The sequence below is a fragment of the Homarus americanus genome, unplaced genomic scaffold, assembly GCF_018991925.1.
Source record: "Homarus americanus isolate GMGI-L3 unplaced genomic scaffold, GMGI_Hamer_2.0 scaffold5589, whole genome shotgun sequence".
In the NCBI taxonomy this organism is placed as follows: Eukaryota; Metazoa; Arthropoda; class Malacostraca; order Decapoda; family Nephropidae; genus Homarus; species Homarus americanus.
Window position 1 is genome coordinate 2,831,520 of NW_024736650.1, and position 18,582 is coordinate 2,850,101.

The 18,582-nt window shown below is 35.7% G+C and overlaps 1 protein-coding gene across 4 annotated transcripts in view; it reads left to right on the forward strand.

Annotated features, from left to right (window-relative positions):
* The window catches only part of LOC121872292 (general vesicular transport factor p115-like), a 33,779-nt gene that overhangs the window by 425 nt on the left and 14,772 nt on the right, over positions 1 to 18,582 (forward strand). Inside the window, exons 2-11 of one of the 4 annotated variants that reach the window (XM_042374982.1) lie at positions 300 to 756; positions 2,405 to 2,539; positions 2,972 to 3,068; positions 4,376 to 4,547; positions 7,608 to 7,704; positions 8,274 to 8,475; positions 9,439 to 9,539; positions 10,082 to 10,311; positions 11,105 to 11,259; positions 16,440 to 16,463. In XM_042374982.1, the coding sequence (XP_042230916.1) occupies positions 679 to 756; positions 2,405 to 2,539; positions 2,972 to 3,068; positions 4,376 to 4,547; positions 7,608 to 7,704; positions 8,274 to 8,475; positions 9,439 to 9,539; positions 10,082 to 10,311; positions 11,105 to 11,259; positions 16,440 to 16,463 (1,291 nt within the window). In that variant the 5' untranslated portion in view covers positions 300 to 678. Of the gene's footprint in view, positions 1 to 299; positions 757 to 2,404; positions 2,540 to 2,971; positions 3,069 to 4,375; positions 4,548 to 7,607; positions 7,705 to 8,273; positions 8,476 to 9,438; positions 9,540 to 10,081; positions 10,312 to 11,104; positions 11,260 to 13,235; positions 13,239 to 16,439; positions 16,464 to 18,582 lie in introns of those variants that run through there. The other 3 variants (XM_042374983.1, XM_042374984.1, XM_042374985.1) reach the window with 3 other exon arrangements.

Sequence of the window (18,582 nt, forward strand, 5' to 3'; positions counted from 1 at the left end):
TATATCATAAGACTAACCTAATCCCCTCTAAATATATATATTTTTGGGTCCTACTTTGCACTTGACTTAAAGGGTTTTGTCTGGACCCCATTAATATATTATCGGTATGATTGTGACAATGGAATATCATATTTTCCTTAGTTTGAGTGTAGAATGTTGTTAGCTTTCTTTTCCGATAGTAATTGCTTTTTAGCGCTCAGTAATTTCAAGAGTACTCTACTGCTCCTCAATGATAGCAACAAAATATTTAGGAATTTATACATTTACGCAGCATAGTCATATATATTTCCTCTCCTTAGATGGGACTCCTAAACCTGTTGCTGTTATCCATGAAAGTTAATGAAAGTAAAAAAGTAACAAGACATTAAAAACTAATAAGAAATGATCTTTAAGTTACATTAGATACAGTTAGAGGCTAGAATAGTGTTGTGGGATGGTGTTCAGTGGCCGCCAGTGATGCTCTCTCGTCCTCGGCGGCTACTAGCAGGAGTCGTCTGCAGCTACGTGTACATAAACACAGTAAAGGGAATGCTGACAGCTCCAACAAACTTTTTTATTTTTAACAGAAAGAATCTTGATAAACTAAATTGATAAGAACGTTAGATACTTATTACAGGAGCATACAGGCTCTTGTGATATTTGGCCGTGAGAAGAGTAGAAGAATTAGTCCAGTTAAAGATGGATTACTTCAGATCTGTCACCCAGAGTGTGTTGGGGACCCCACAGCCTGGCCACCAGCCCACCGGTGCTGAGACAGTAAGTACAGCAACAATTGGTGAGAAAGCTTTTATTTTCTATGGATAAATATCCCCTATATGTAATGCTGGAGCAGATGGCTAACACCAGAAGGAGTTGTTCGATTGCATTAATTTTTTCCACATATGTTCTTTAGATGATAGTAATAAAAACGATAAGACAACTTTTTATGTTATGAATGAGTATTTATTTTAATTTTCAATTTCTTATCTATCTGTGATGATAAAGCACCTGTAGTGGGCAGAGTATGAAGGATCAGGGTTAATGTGGGGTTAAACACGGTGTTGTCTGTTCTCTGTTTGTGTTCGGTCCGAGCGTACTCTCAAGTTCACAAAAAATGTAAAATTACACCATGCTTCTTCAATAAAGTTGCTTTTTTTTGGTACCAGATATCAAAGTAAGTACAGTACAGGTACTTTCTGTTTAACATGACAGGGGGTCTGCCTATTAGGAAGTTAGGTAGGTTTCTTTGATGTTAGGTCAGGTTCTTTTAGGTTTTGTGCATTGTCATGTCACTTTTATTACTTACTATCATTCGAAGAGCATCTGTGGAAAAACTGAATGATATCGAACACTGTGTTCTGGTGTTAGACTTGTGCTCAAAGATTACCTTGTCCTCAAACTGCTGGTGTAGGTGTGAGCCTTTGCTAAGTTTATGTTACCATAACACATTTGTGTGGAAGACTGCAACTTTTTACTAAATTTTGTAATATTTTGACAGTTTCAGGAAATGATGAGGATTTGCAAATTCCCTTATAAAATTTTGGCAATTTTCTGGTGAACAGTGTTTCTTCCACACAAATGCTTCAACACAGGAATAACTTACCAGCTACTGCTGCATTACAGTATATGATTTGTCGGAGATAAAATGAATTCACTTAGCTTACTGGCACCTAACCTAACCTGAATAGATAAATTGGGATGAAACACTCAGCATATAAGTGGGAAATAATGGTATCTTAGCACATCACTGATTAGAGTTCAGGATGAGAGACATCACAAAAGCAACATTTTGCAAATTGTCAATTTTCATTATTTTATGGTATTTTCATGAGGTAAGGAAGCATTTTTCTTTTGTAAAAAAAGATTCCCCAAAGTTCCTCGTTAATGTGTGGTACTGTTGTCGAGTATCGCCTAGTTAAGTGAATAATCCTAATTAATTTTCTGAATTTCCTTTCGTGTTACTTTTTGTCGATAATCCTTATCATGAATGGTACATGTAAACCACTTAATTTTTACGAATATTTTATTGAAGAAAAGTTCCTACTTTTTGTGGCCGCCTCCTTAGTACTAGGAATAAGTTTCCCATAGTTCAGGACGATACCAGTTATCTCTGTAACCCAGATCCCATGATTATCTTGATTACCAGTACAGTACTGTGCCGTGCTGTAATAAAAGTCCATTGTACTGCACAGTATACTGTATATGAGAACATGTACAAACATATCTTAAAGAAAAAGGCACCGTGTTCAAACTGAGTACAGGTATACTGTATCTGTTAGGCTGTAATTCTAGATTTGCATTTGGCAGATACACTATATTGAGGAATTTTTATACTCCATACAGTACTTGTCTCTCGGCACACAACCAGATTTTACGACTGTTAAATGGAATGATCTCTGATGTACTGTACATGATTTTTCAACAGGTAGAACGGCTGATAGACAGAGTTCAATCATCCACGCTCCTGGAGGACCGCCGTGATGGCTGCAGAGCACTTAAAGCCATGTCACGGAAGTACAGAGTTTTAGTTGGAGCTCATGGGATGGATACACTTACACAGGTTTGTGTGTGTGATTTCTTGCCTCTACAGTATTTTCTATGCTACAGTTTTCCAATAATGAACTCTTCCTCTACAGAAATGTACTACTATCATTGTTTGGGTTACTGTATTAACCTAATTATTTTATCTTCCTGGAGCACTTTACCATTTAATATATAAATCATTTATATCATTGCTGAAGCTATACAGTCCGTCCGTGGATTACCTCTTTTTTGGTGTCATACAGCATTAGTGCACTAATGAAGCGGCTCACTCCCTAGTTCTGTATGTTTGTGTGTTGCTCTGATAGGGTGGACTTTTAGCTATGTTTTTAGAAGCTTTAACTCAGCAATGCTTACAGTTCACTCTTTATTGACTGCTTGTTTCATGCCATGTTTTCATATCCTGATCATTATTTTCTTACTGATTTTAATTTTATATATTCCTTTGCAGGTCCTGGAGGCAGACAGGAGTGACCATGAGATTGTTAATTATTCCTTAGAGACTCTTGTTAATATCACTTCCCCAGAGGAATATCCAGAGGAAGCAGGTAAGAAGTTGTTGCCTTGTTGCCTCTTGTTATGTAGAGATACAGTAATACCTTCAGTTTTCCGGCATGGATTTCGGAGCGAATTTTCAAATATTTCTTTGTTTATTTAATGAAGATATATGTTTTAGCTCATAAAATTCATACAAATTACCCTGCCAGAATATAATTTACATTGCTGGAATTCTTACAATTTGATGATCATTTTGAATATAAACATCATAGATTTTGCATTAGACATACAAATTTTAGATATAATGTTTACTCTGAGTAAATATGTTATCTTTTGTGCAAAATATATGACATTTATATTCAAAATATTCCTGGTCTTACAAGGAATCCAGCAATGTCAATTATATTATCCTAACTTCAGTCTGAGGTATTATTTATTACTAAAAAGGTAAATAGTCTGGTTTTCCCACACATTTATCTGGTAGGGAGGGTTGGTGGGGGGTGGGGGGGAGGGAGGGACCGTCCGACCATCTGGCACGGTGTGAAGAATAATTTTTTTTTTATTAACTGAAGATATTTGTTTTAGCTCATAAAATTCATACAAATTACCCGGCCAGAATATAATTTACATTGCTGGAATTCTTACAATTTGATGATCATTTTGAATATAAACATCATAGATTTTGCATTAGACATACAAATTTTAGATATAATGTTTACTCTGAGTAAATATGTTATCTTTTGTGCAAAATATATGACATTTATATTCAAAATATTCCTGGTCTTACAAGGAATCCAGCAATGTCAATTATATTATCCTAACTTTAGTTTGAAGTATTATTTATTACTATACCTTAAAATCTAGTGGTTTTCCCCCAGACTTTTCTCAGAGAGGGAAGAGCCAAGAGTGTGAGAAGAGGGGGAGGGAGTTGAGTCCAATATTTGAATGGACATTAACTTGGCAACTGTATTTCTCTATTTCTCTTAAGTATTAATTGTGTGCATGTACCATCATAAAATTAAGATGTTATTTTTACTAGAACATAGGTATTGTGTCGGAAAAAGTGGAGTTTGGGGGTCAGCCGGTCTCTATTTCATTTAATCCCATATGTTATGTTGTTCACTTTATGCGTTTCTCGCTTTACGCGGGCCTCCGTGGGTTCAATTGACCTCGTAAAGTGAGGGTTCACTGTACAGTATTTCTTTAGCTTTATGTTCTTGTTCTGGCCATATCATAAATCAGGGTCTCATAAACTCAATTAATTTTTTGTAATTGCATAATGGGCTGTAGGGTCAGGTGGGAATTTATATTGAGAAATGTTTTCCAGGAAGATTGTTATAAAATCTTTATTACACAGAAGATGAAGGTATAACCACAGATGACCAGACATCAGCTGTAGGAGAGCAGTTTACTGAGATATTCACCAAGCGTCAGGAGAACATAGAACTCTTGGTCAGCCTCTTGGATGAGTTTGATTTTAAAGTGCGTTATCCTGCAGTCAAACTTCTCACTAATTTGCTCGAAAATAGGTTAGTAAGTGGATAAATTTAAGTTCAATATTTTATTTAACAGTTGTCATGCCCTGTTTAGTCTGATTATAGAGGAAATCAGAACATTTTATTATATAACAGAAAATGTGGAATGAGTTACGGTATCTCATGTACAGTAAGTCCTCGTATAGCTTCGGCCCGCTTAACGTTTCGATAACTACATCGTCTGGCCGCACTACACTCTCTTGGCTCGGCGCAGAGTCTCAGTGACTCACCACCCTCCTCCTCTGCTACCGCCATACTCCTCCCCTCCCGCCATCCGCCTCCTCTGCCTCACTACCCACCACACACTCAGTCTACCACCTCCGCCCATCAGTGTGTACCATTACAAACTTAGTACAGTAGTTGTATATGTATGCACTATTTTCTATAGAAATGGCAATGATTTTATGTATATGTATATGTAATGTATTTCATGGGGCAAAGGGAGGCTCAGGAACGTAACTCCCGTATTTTATCTATTTCTTAAGGGGAAAATTGATCCGCTTCACGTTGTTTCGTATAACGTCGCGTTTTTAGGAGCGTAACCCCGGTGTTAAGTGAGGACTTACTGTACTTAATATTGTATTTACCTTTCCAGTGTTTTGCATGGATACACTCTGCATGAAATTGATGCTGCATGGTTTGATTATTATACAGAGAAGCCTTGTTGTATTGCTGTTATTTAAATTAAAATTTTAATCTTGTATTTGAATTTGTTTTATAAGTCTTGCAGTACAGATACTACATCTATACAGTATACATGTACCTGTAGTAGTTATTCATGTCTTAGCTTACAGTATCTCTCCCTGCTTCATTTTCTCATTTACCTTCATTTAATCCTGGTGAGTATCTTGATGGGATCAGGAAAGTTTTGGGCAAATATCAATCCAGTTATGATAGTCACCAAACACCTAAATGATTATCCTACACTTCTACAATACTTGTACAAACAACATGACTGTGTCTCTCAAAACCTAAAAAGTATGGTTAGTGCATTTAAAGAGGGAGGTGTGGCCTGAGGTAACTAGCCAGTCTTGGTGCCCTTGTTCCTATGGGCAGCTGGTGGTGATGATGAGGCAGATATAGGGGTATTATCTTGCCCTTTTTGAATGTGGTGTTTTATCATGCAAATACTGTACTCTGAATGTGCTGCAGGACACAGTACACACTGAACACTAAAGTACAGCACCTTGATGAACAAACTTTATTTTTTATTTATTTTATTTTATTTTATTTTTAATATTACGGTGTATGTCTGGATGGTGATTGGGTTCTGACATTGGCACTAAATTTTAATTTTTACATTTTAATTTATGGTATCAGTAATGCTACATAATGTGTTCGTCTACAAAGCATTTTTTAATTTAAAAAGACTGTATGCAGAGGCATGGAGGATGGGAGGGCCTTGGGTGTGGAGTGGCCTAGAGGGGCTACTGGGTACACAGAGCACCATCTACCAGTAGAACCCAAGATGATACATTGTTTTATTATGTATCTGATTTTTTATGTAATGTTTAGGTGGAGTATAGTGTCAGGCCACACACTGATGCAAGAGTATGAAGAAACAAACTTCATGAGCTGCTTATATTTAATAATACACTAATGATTTCTTGGTTTAGTTGTAATACTTATAATGGAATTTCTTTATTGACCTACTTGTAGTAATCCTAACCATTCTTAAGCTTTATGGTACCATTCTTTTACATTATAGCAAGACAGTTGATAAATACAGAAATAAGTGCAATGTTTTGTAGTGTTTTAGGGTGATGTTATCTTCTTGTAGTAATTTTAGGAACTAATTTTTTGCTGTATGTGAGAGGCTTTTGTTGCCTGACACTGCACTATCTTAACCAGGGTTCCCCTTGATTTAGTATTATAAGTTTCAGACAAGAAGGAGTGGCTGATTGGTTGTACAGTAAGTCCTCGCTTAACGTCGTGGTTACGTTACTGAAAACGCATCGTTATAAGAAACAACGTTAAGCGAATAAATTTTCCCCATAAGAAATAGGTCAAATACAGGAGTTGCGTTCCTGAGCCTCCCTTTGCCCCATGAAATACATTCCATATACTGAAATTCAATGGCACTTTTATAGAAAATAGTATATATATATATATATATATATATATATATATATATATATATATATATATATATATATATATATATATATATATATATATATATATATATATATATATATATATATATATTGGTACTTACCGGTGGGCGGAGGTGGTGGAGCGAGTGTGTGGTGGGTAGTGAAGCGGGGGAGGGTGAGAGGGAGGGAGGGGAGGAGGTTGATGAGTCACTGAGACTCGGCGGCTGCCTCCTCCTCCCGAGAGAGCGAAGCGCAGCAAGATGAGAGAGGGTGAGGCACCGTAAAAAGTAGTCTGCGACGACGCAAAAACGACATAAAATTGAGTCGTCGGGACGTTAAATGAATTACTGGTAACTAAAGAGAAGCGACGTTGTACCAAAACAACGTTAATCGGGTCGACGTTATACGAGGACTTACTGTATTTGAGGTACTGTTCATGCAGTGAGTTAAGTTTGGGAGAGGGAATGCACCCTTTTCATATAAAGGATTCCAAGTAATGACACTGTTTTGATCTGTAATGGTGGTAAGATTATGCAAAAGACATATCACTGGTAGGTCATAAAAAGTCAAAATATTCCTGATGATTAATAGTCCTCCTTAAAAGTCTTAACTTCTTAAACTAGGCAGTTGCAGAATATCATGTAACAACAATATTTAAAACTGATCATGTTGAACCAAGACCAATCAATCAGTCAATTTACTTGATGGCTTGATAGTTGGCCTCCTTCTTTACCTTTGGATGTAGGATTTTACACAAAGTATGTTTGATGTCAAATTTTTTCAATTACAAAATACCTTCAATCATAATGGTCTTGAATGAATAGTTTTCATATTTGTTATTAGCACATGTAAAAAGGTCATATATGAGATAATTTCGTAGTTGTGTTTCTGACCTCCGAGTCTTCCTTTAATATACTGTACTGTAATATACTTTCTTTCCATAATTATTCTTCCACAGACCAAAGGATCTACAAGAAGTGATTCTAGTTATTCCCAGTGGTGTTTCCAAGCTGATGGATCTACTGTCAGACAGCAGAGAAGTCATCAGAAATGATGTAGGTATTTGTACTCATGAATGTACTGTACTGTAACTTAAATTTCATATCTCTCGTACTTGAGGCTATAAGACTGATGCTGTATGGTGCTTAAATACAGGAGGTCCTCGACTTATGAACGTCTGACTTAGGAATGCCTGCCAATACGAACAGGGTTAAACTTGAAATTTACAGTATTTTATATACCTGTTGGCTTATTTTGTACTTTTATTTACTGGATTTTGTCATTCTATTTCTTCTTTTGTCTTAAATTAGGTGATTTCAGCTATGATATTGTGGGATTTTAAACATTGTTTTGCAAGTACAGTATGCATATTAGCATGTGTTCCGACTTATGTACAAATCCGACTTGGGTACAAATCCGACTAGTGTACAAATCTGACTTGTGTACAAATCCGACTTATGTACGTCCTCAGGAACGGAACCTGTTTGTAACCTGGGGACCCCTGTAGTGAAATACAGATTGTGTTTTAACGACAATATTTTACACTTTCTCATGTACATGGCGAGTGAAGTACAGTATCTACAGTAGTTATATGCTTTAATAACAATATTTTTCTTTCTTCCAGACATTATTACTTCTGACACAACTTACAAAAAGCAACACCAACCTTCAGAAGATTGTAGCTTTTGAGAACGGTTATGATCACATGTTTGAGATCATCCAGGGTGAGGGGTTTGCTGATGGTGGTGTGGTGGTGGAGGACTGTCTCATACTGATGCTCAATCTTCTGCACAACAACCCTTCAAATCAGACTTTCTTCAAGGAAGGTAATTCACAAAACACCTAAGTGATTCTGTTGATCTCTTGTTAGTGATCACTTCTCATTGTTCACTGAATTTAGCTACTCAGATATCAGTCACATAATTATCCACATTATAGTTTATAAAGTGCTGAGACAACTTGTTGCAGTTGATTATGAAAATGTTGCTGCTTTATTTCCTAATTTACATGGTGAATTAGACAGAAGGGTGAATTATTTTATGAAGTACTGCACTGTATATAGTATACTGTTCATGGTGTACAGGAGGAGGAGGATGTTGAGAATGAACAAGTAAAAAACAAAGTATTTGGAAGAGAAACATAACATCTATTGAATGTTAGTTTGGTTGATGAGGAGCTAGAAGAGGTATAGAAATATAGGTACAGTATTTGAAGTTTATAAGTTTGTAAGAAATGACATTAGAGTTAAGAAACTGACAAGAGAGACTGCTAAAAGACGATGCAACATGGAGAGCTGTCATCAGATAATCAAGGCTAACCCAGAAAAGAGTGGAAAGTGGCCGTAAAACTTTGTTGATAATGATAAAACCAAAGATTTCCTTGGGACACATTAGATTCGAAACATATACCAGTATTCAAGGAAGAACAATTTGAAGGTAAGTTATGTGTGAGTTTTGTGTGGCTTTGAAACTAATTATGAAGGGTACAATATTATAAAAAGAGTAAGATTGATAAAATAGAGTATAAAGATGTGGGAAAGATGTATTAGATGAGGAATTCTTTAGAAAGATACCCAGATTAAAGTGTCCAATGATGCATTATGATTATTGATAGTTTGGATTAGGAGTAGAAGGTCACAGTTTATAGTACAGCTACAGAAGTGTTATAACCTGAAATCTGGGTCGAGGAGTTTGGTTAAAAAAATATTTCAACAATAGTTTTGGAAATTTATGTAATTTTTATGAAGACAAATTTGTTTTTATTACAATCACATGCACTAATTGTTTCAGGGAGCTACATTCAGCGACTTACATCATTCTTCTCATTGCCTCTGGACTCGAAAGATGGTTGGTCAGCACAAAAGGTCACCAATATCCACTATATGTTACAGGTATGTTTTCATGCTCCACCATAAGAGCACATTCAGTGTTAGAGTCTGTGTTGCTTTACCAGAACAGTGGAACATCCGCTATACAAAGCTTGTGTCACAGCCCTCCTCCTTCAAGTACACTATGTATACAGGGTGCCTGTAAAAGTAGTGTGTATACATTTTTTGAGACACCTTGTATGATGGCAGATACTGAATCTAGGATGGCTAAAGTTCTCCTTTATAAATCACTTACTTTGAAAGTGTGGGGAGTCACTTGTCTAAAACAGGATATTTCTGCCACTTTCCTACTTGTTACATTTAGTATTATCCACAATATTCTCCATCTCCACTTTTCCTCTAAACAACTTGTAAAACTCAGATATTTGGAATCTGTAAGTTACCGTAAATGATAGATAGATATGAATAAACAGACAGATTAATAGATTAACATAAGATTTATTATATATCATAATATGTTTCTTGTGGAGAATAGTACAGTATATTGTTAGTGTAGAATGAATTAAAAATTAACACAACAATTGATTGCTATTGTGTTTCAACAGCTAGTACAGACGATGGTAGCTCCTCAGAATCCAGCTCAAGCAGTTGCATCGTGTCAGAAGTTAATGAACCGGTGTGGACTTCTGCAGGCCCTGGCTGGTCTGCTCATGGCCTCAGGTGTCCCAGTAGACATTCTGACTGACACCATCACTACTGTCTCAGACATGATCCGTGGTAGTCAGCCCAATCAAGAATTTTTTGCTAGTATGATGGCACCTTCCACACCACCCAGGTAGTAACTGTAATAAATGTACTATGCTTAACAATAATTTTATAACTTGAATCACTTATTAACCACCTGTGTAAGGGATCCTCTCTGTGCTGAATAAAACCGTTTGGCATTAGCCAAAATAAATACCTCAAGTGGCAGCCCTGTAGTGAAGGGGGTTAAGTAAAACAGGAATGGCTTTACATTTTATAACTGAACGTAGGTTACACTTTACTCTTGTACAGTACAGTATTGTGTAACTGTTTCGATGACTTAGATGATCTAGAAGCTTGGAGAAAATTCAGTTGTGGAGTCTTAATGTTGGAAATGGTTACTCCTCACACTACAGACTTGTGAAACTGGCCGACCATAGGCTTAGGGTGCCATTGCTGCTGTCCCAGTCATCATGAAGTTTGCCCTTAGCCCTTGATTTCTTTGCAGAATTTTTCTGCACATATTTACTGTTTGTTTAAAAAAAAAAATTCCATTGATTAACCTTTAAATCAAATTGCTTAAGTTTGGGTAAAATTATGTTTGGCAGTTCAAGGCCAATCATCATTTGTGCATTTGTGTGTGAAAATATTTGATTGATTATGTACAGTACATTTATCTGTGCATGTTTTATTAGAGGTTTGTTGTGTTATGTTGTGCATATTAACTGTGTAATTTGATTCATAAGATATGATTAAGTGTGAGGGAGACTTACTGTAGTATTAAGAGTTTTGTTACACTAGAAATAAATGAAGATCGAACAAGTAGATGGTTAATATATGTAAATGTATAGTTTTATAAGAATATATATTGTTTTAATTTTCAGACCAGCCATTGTTGTCTTACTAATGTCTATGGTGAATGATAAGCAGCCCTTCATTCTGCGGTGTGCAGTCCTGTACTGCTTCCAGTGCTTCCTCTACCGCAACCAGACTGGACAAGCTCAGATTATTCAGACACTTTTGCCGCAGACTGCTGATGGTAAATATACTTATTTCATGAATAGTAATTCACAGAGTATATAGTAAATATAGATACCTACACAGGGAATAGGCAAATTTAAAATGAAATTAGAGATGGTTAATATATGGTAAAGTTTATGAAGCAACTTGTTTCATTTATGCATTTTTGGGGGGTTGAATAGTATATATATTTGTCATTTTTTAACTAGGGTAGAAAAGAATATGTCGTACCTCCAGAGTGTATTGAATATTTTACTTCTTGGGAAATATAATATAATATACGATAGGCAATGTCAACCAGAGCAGTCATATATGATGTACTGTACTGTACTGCGGGGAAGATGTGAGCAATACCAGAAATACCAAGGGATGTTAAGAAAAGAATGTCTTTATTTTTCTTCTTTTTAAAAGGATATTTAATGGCTGGCAGATTTTTACCAGGCAGCTTGAGTATAAGTGCAACATTAAACTTATGGCTTAGAGGCTTAGATTAATGAAAGGTGATGGTAGTGGTTGGGACTATTAATACATGTACTGTATGATTAGTCTTCCTCACCTACTGCAAAAATTACTGAAAGGGAGAGTAGAAGCAATGGTTTGCCCTCTGATAAACTAAAGGGAAGAGACCTGAATGAGCATGTGACATTGCAGTGGTTAGTGCACACACTGCTTTTTCTTTAGATCTGTTATGATAGTTTTCATGTATTCATTCTGGTCACACCTCCCACCGAACAGATGACCCAACTGTTCATTTCACAAACAACTTTGGGTATCAATCACTTTGTCTGATTATACATCATTTAGAACCATTTAGGGGTTTTAAACAAGCTACACAGTTATCAGTGTTAGTATGTAGCTAAGTTTTACTTATTTCATATTACATTATTATTTGTATTATTATTATGGTTAAGGCACAGTGGCTGACTGGAAATAGTGCTTGCCTCCTGTCCTAGGGGTCTTTTGCTCATGCCTGGGCACCATCAGTGTGCCCAGGTGAGAATGGGTACCTAATTTTGCAGTTATGGATGTGAAGGCAGCTAACTGCCTGCTTTCCCATGTACCAGAGGATAGTATTGAGTAATGTATTGTAACTACCAACATGTCTAAGGGATTGACTCTCTTTCACTCAGGAAGTCTTTGGAAAAATGCTTTACATGGGAAGAATTCTCAGATCCTTTCATGATGGATCACAGAGGCTCTTGGTCCCATTCTAGGTTGAGTAACTTCTTGAATAGAACTGGTTATTTTGCCCTGGTTTACAAATGATGGATCCAGATAAGACTGAAAAGACAGCTATGTCTGTAGTAACTGGGTAACTGCCTTTAACTTATTGGGGAATAACAAATGGATGTCTTGCTAGTCAGTTTGGTGTGTATCAAAGAGCTTATGTATCCCCAGTACAGTACCTACCAATATTGAAGGACAGAGAATTAACTGGCTGCCTGACGAGCTAGTAAGCTGAAAGTGGCAAAGAGGATAAAGCAAAGTTTGAGTTGTCATCCAATCTCTGATGTTCAGGATCAGTTCTCTATTCCTCACACATAGAGAACAAAGTCATAAAGTACATTGTTTTTGTCTTTCACTATTGCTTCAGTATATGTCGTGTATTTCCAGTGTAGAATTACTGTACAGGTAATTTCAGCATCCCTTTACTTTTTTATTTTATTTTACTCTGCCTACATGATTTTAAAATTGGTTTTATATTGCATTTCTGAAGTTATGATAATGAACTAAAAATTTGAAGATATTTTAATTCAATAAAGGATTAAGAAAGTGCATTGATTTTTTTTTTATTAATTTTTATATTATAATTGACTTATGTTTTGATCTTGTGTTCTTTTATAATTTATTGCAGTACGGTAGTCAGTAAGCCATTAAAAACTCTTATTAAAGTTTTAGTTTATTATTTAGTTCTGTATATAAAGTTGATGAAATGAAATTATGGTGTTTGTTTCACATATTAATTTTATTCTCTGTTGGTGGTGTCAACCATAGAAGGTACTTTATGAGAGGACCACAGGTTATGCATCAGGTTTGAGGGTTGTTAGTGGTGTCATAACAAAAGGCTCACGTATATGTTGCCTGGAAGTGAAGATTGTAATTGTGTCCTGACTTTGTGTTTGTGGAAACTAACAAAAACTTTTCATATTGTCTGCTTAAATCTCCTTCATCTTATAAACTAGCTGAGAAGAATTTGTTTTTAATGGCACCTTTTGTGGTGTTCAGCTACACTTATGAGTTACACCTTCTTAAAATAACTAAACTTATGGTTCCCTAAGTTTGTAGGTAGAACACTTCACATATGTTATTATATTAAATTTACTGACATTATATCATCATAGAATTCTTTGGAACTTTCATCGTTTCAATATATGCAGTGTACTGGACTTTGTACTTTATCTTTAGTTCATGGCCTGCTCTTTAAAGATCTTTGACTTATTTTGCCTATTAATTTTTACCTCACTTCAGTGTGTAATAATTCATCGCACCCAATAGTTTTCTGCGTATTGTGCCATGGTCTTTAATTTCATAGACCATTCACCTTTGCCTTCGATAGTTTTATGTGCTTGTTTCACCTGCCCCATTACACACAAATGGTACTTAAATGTTTTCATTCCTAATCTTTAAGTGTATTGTCAGAGAGTAACCTCCAGTTTTATGTGACTGTCAAGAGGCTTAAATTTTTTATTAAGCTTAGTTGCTGCAATTATTGTGTATAGTTTGCAGTGGTTGAGCTGTTGTATGTTCAGGTGTAGTAATCTCTACCTCATTCTGGTTCCTTATGAACTGTTCTTAATAATATTTGGTAATCTGGCTCCTATATGGTAGCTCTTGAGGTGTTTGATAAGAATGATATGGATATTCAGTAGTAAAATGATTTACATGTTTGTAAGTCTGTTTGTTTGTTAAACCCATTCCAACTAGATGGGGTAGAACAAACACTGTACTCAAGCCCCTCAAGAAACTACACTACAGTACTTGTTTTTATTCTCACCTCTTACTCACTAAGACAGATAAATTTATTTCAGACTTCATATTATTTAAATCCTGAACATCCCATTTGCCTACTAATTTGATTTTTACCATGAGACTTCTGTCTCTAGTTATCCTCACAGTCTTTAACACAGTTTTTGTACTCTGTCATGAGCTGCTGTTATTACTCACACGTCTAAGATTGCACCAGCTTAGTAACTGTTATAATCCATCTTACTCGGTGTACCTCATACCCTCACACACTACCTACATCTACAATATCATCAGTCTCCAGCTGTTAAATGATTGATTGGTTAATTGCTATTAACCCCTGACATTGCAACAGCTGCCAATCTATTCATCATCATATGTTCTGTATGACCGTACCACCTCAGTGTCACAGCCATATGTCATTGCATGGTGCATATGCAAATTTTACATTGATTTTTTGCTGTTTGACTTCTATTAACTACTAATATTGAAGAATTTGTGAATTTATATTAATCATCCATTAGAAGACCAACACCTAAATAAAGGTTGCAATTAAATAACCAACTTTATTTAGGTGTTGTACAGAATAGCTCCGTAAATAATCTTAAAAAAACGAAGTAGCAACACTTATGGAAGGTAGACAAAAATTCAAGTTAATCTGTACAAAATTGACACAATTCTCACTTTAGTAAAGTTAAATTAGAATATATGAAGGAACTTGAAGAGTGAAATTGTGGTCATACAGTAACTCAGAGTTGGTGAGCATAGTGTAGCCTTTACAAAACAGTTATTTTTCATAGATCAGGTACAGTGTCTGTCACACATGAACAAAGCCTTTATAAGTTGGAGCAATTGGGGTTAAGTAGCTGTTGCTTCAGTCTGTAGTGAACATACATTGACTGATTGATCATTAGATGAGTTGGAGTCTATATTTCTCACTGGTGTTTGGTATACTGTACAGTACGTCACCTGGAGTTAGTAGAGTAATGAGTACTTATTGGGTTTTTCTAATGGTGTATACATATGATACAGATTTTCACCGAGGCAGCCAAAGAGGCTTACCATATATCTTGACGAGACAGAATGTGAAGGAAAAAGATTGAAGAAGAAGAATACAGATCAAAATAGTTGCACCTTAGATACCCAAGTCTTGAGTGTGAAGTATGACCAAGAGGACAGAAGACTGATTAAAGGATTACAAAAATTCATTCACATATTTAGGAGAGACTTTCACCCAGGATTGAAAAATTAAAACACAGGAGACTTTAGCAAGATTTTCTTCATACCTGTACTAGTAATTATTATTATTATTATTATTATTATTATTTTTTTTTTTTAGGTCTTTGAGGATAGTCTGAAATGAAATTAATGAATCCGCTTCTATTATTATTATCTTGGGAAACATTGGTGTGTTGGGTGAGGCTTAGTTGGTGTACATATTTAATTGGTGGGTGAGTTGGGGAAGGACCAATTGGTGTATTTATCATTGAAACATTTTTAGAAAAGTGTATGTCAAGAAGAAGGAGGAGATTTGCGATTATCATGAAAAAAAGATGTGGCTAACAAAGAATATGATAGAATGTTCATATGGTAGGAGGCATGTAGAGAGAATGAATTTAAAAAAAAAGAAGAATTATTTGGCAACAACATGCTGGAAGGTTCTGCTTAAGGTAGGGCAGCAATGTGAGGGATTGTATGCCGTAGGTAATGGTGTATTGATGGAAGAACAGGTCATATTACACCCAAGAATTGTGTGGATGAAATAGGTGCAATACTAGTGAAATCTGCAGAGAGGTGAGGGAGGGAGGGGGGTAAGGTGTTGGGGTGGGTTCTGTTTCTCAGTACTGGGGATTCTAGTGAAAAGTATTGAGCGTGAATTTTAGTCTTTAAACACAAATCAAATAAAAAATATATAAAGTAGAAGAAAAATTAATATAATATAATTTATAAATGATAGATGGAGTAAATATGATTGGTTTTGTGTTGCAGCTGACCAAGTGCTTTGTAGTGTAAATATGACCAAAGAAAGAACAATTCTGCGATACAAAGTCAACTTCTCTGGTAGTATATATGATGTACTCTGTTTAAGACTGATTCTTCATACTGTGTGACTTTTTGATGCAGAGTTTGAGTATCATCCTCTGCTTCTTGTTTAGTGTTTGGCAGAAGAGTAAGACTGCTGGATAATTTTACTTCAACAGCTCACAGCTACTAAATAGTGTATTGTTTTTACAGTTGTACCTGGAGCTAAACCTTTTCGTAAGTTGCAGTTGTTTTGTGCACCTAACACCAGTTCCTTCAAAATTTCACCTAGGGATATGTTTTCTATGATTTTTAGCACATTGTTATTGTACAAAGGAAATGGGTATGATAATGAACTTATGATGGCATAACTTTCTCAAAGTTTGCTACTTTTAAATCTCATCTCCTGTTTGTGCATGTATGAAGTTTTAGAGTTTTTGTGCATGTTTTCACATATGAGGTGTTTATGTTGTGCTGGTCTGATAATTACACCACGTAAAACTTGGTCAGAATTGTAAAATATTTCTCTTGGTTTTGTTGTTGGATTTTTTCTGTCAAATAGCTGCCTTCCTTATTTTTATATTGATTTACTGTAATTTATTATTGTCCATATGTTTTCTTTATGAAAAATATTATATATGTTTTTAATTTTTTGAAATGTGAACTTTGGATTTTATAAGTAATTGATAAATAGAAGATTTCATATTATTTGTATTGGTCTTTTAAGGAAACACTTGATGTGTTTTTCTGATACAGTACTCTCCTTGTACTCACACTTACTGTTATGTCATGGTGTAAGGACTGTGTACTGTATTACCATATTCCTTAAGATACGGGCAAGTTTTTTTTACTAGACATACTTATCTTTAGCCCACAAATCATGTGTTGTCCAGTCTTCTCGAATTAATCCTTGACACTGGGTCATACATCTTGTTAACATAGGGTGTGGTTGTTTTGTTGGTGACAGCTTCTACACCTTAAATAGATTTACACTTGGACGGCCCTAGGGCCAGCCGTCCTCAAACACGAGGGACAACCATTAATTATATCTATCTGGTAGGTGGATACACAAATGAAATGGTATTCAATAAGATGTCAAACCAAATTGGATGTTTAATGATGGGTGGAAGACTGATGATGTAGGGAAGTAAAAAGGTGATTAGTAGTTCAATGGAGAAGAGAAATTATTGCTGGAAATTACTGCAGTTGTGGTGAGGGAGAACATAAACAACTCAGTCAGCTGCTCAAGCTCTGGGAGTTAGCTTTACTTTCATCGATGTTGTGATAAAAGCTTTGTAAGTAAAAAGGTTAAGGCATTTTAGAACAACTCAAACTTTTCAATGCTTTATTATTGAAGTTTAAGTATTTTGCTATTACAGTCTCTCCTCTACTTACGATAGGGTTCCGGACCGACGACCAGGTCCTAAGTCGAAAAGACGAAAATAATACATAGAAATTCTAAAATGGGTCTCTTTTTCTTCTCAGCACCACGAGAACTCTCACTTTTTATGCTTGCCAGCCAATTTAAATGGAATTACAAACGAAAATTTTGTCAGTACACAGCGCGATCACTAACGCCGGGACTCGAAAATGCATAATTTGAAAAATATTTTATACGACTGCAGCGGTCGTATGTCCGGGTGGTCGTAAGTTGAGAAGTGCCTTTACAGGTACTTCTTATAAGGGTGAAAGAATAGGTAATCAGACATAAAAGGAGGATCATTTACAAAATAAAAAAGTCTGGAAGGTAGTTTTCATTGTTTGACTATCATTATTATTTAATGTATTTATTTGTAATTGTTTATTTATCTTTATATACACTGTACTGAATACATTGTGTGTGTCCTCTCATGCAGCTCCAGAAATATGCAAACCATTTTTTAGTTTAAAATATTAAACCACACCCTGAAATAGCATCTTGGGGTTGCTCTTACAGCATAGTACCTCCACTGATTTATTCCTTGAACACAAAAGTGTGATGTTGAGCAGACAATTAATATGAAGAACATTTAGTGTGTGGCACCACGCTTCGGTGTCACTGGAGTTGACCGGATATGAATTAACAGGTGGATGAAACCGCTACAGAGAAAAGAATTGCATAGTGAGCATGTAATGGGTGTGTTTTGGACGCCGCTATATATTGGTAGTGTCTCAACAGAGTGGTGTATGTCTCCACATCTTCCTCTGACTCACTGTGCCAGAGAAAATGGAGAGAATTATTGATGAAAGTGGAGAAATATATATCCTGTATATATGGAAGTCTAACTGATGATTCAAGTCAATGAAAGAAGTGAATTACTCAGTACTGTACATTGTGAGGCAGTGTGGAAGCTGGAATTCAGTTTGTCTCAGGCAG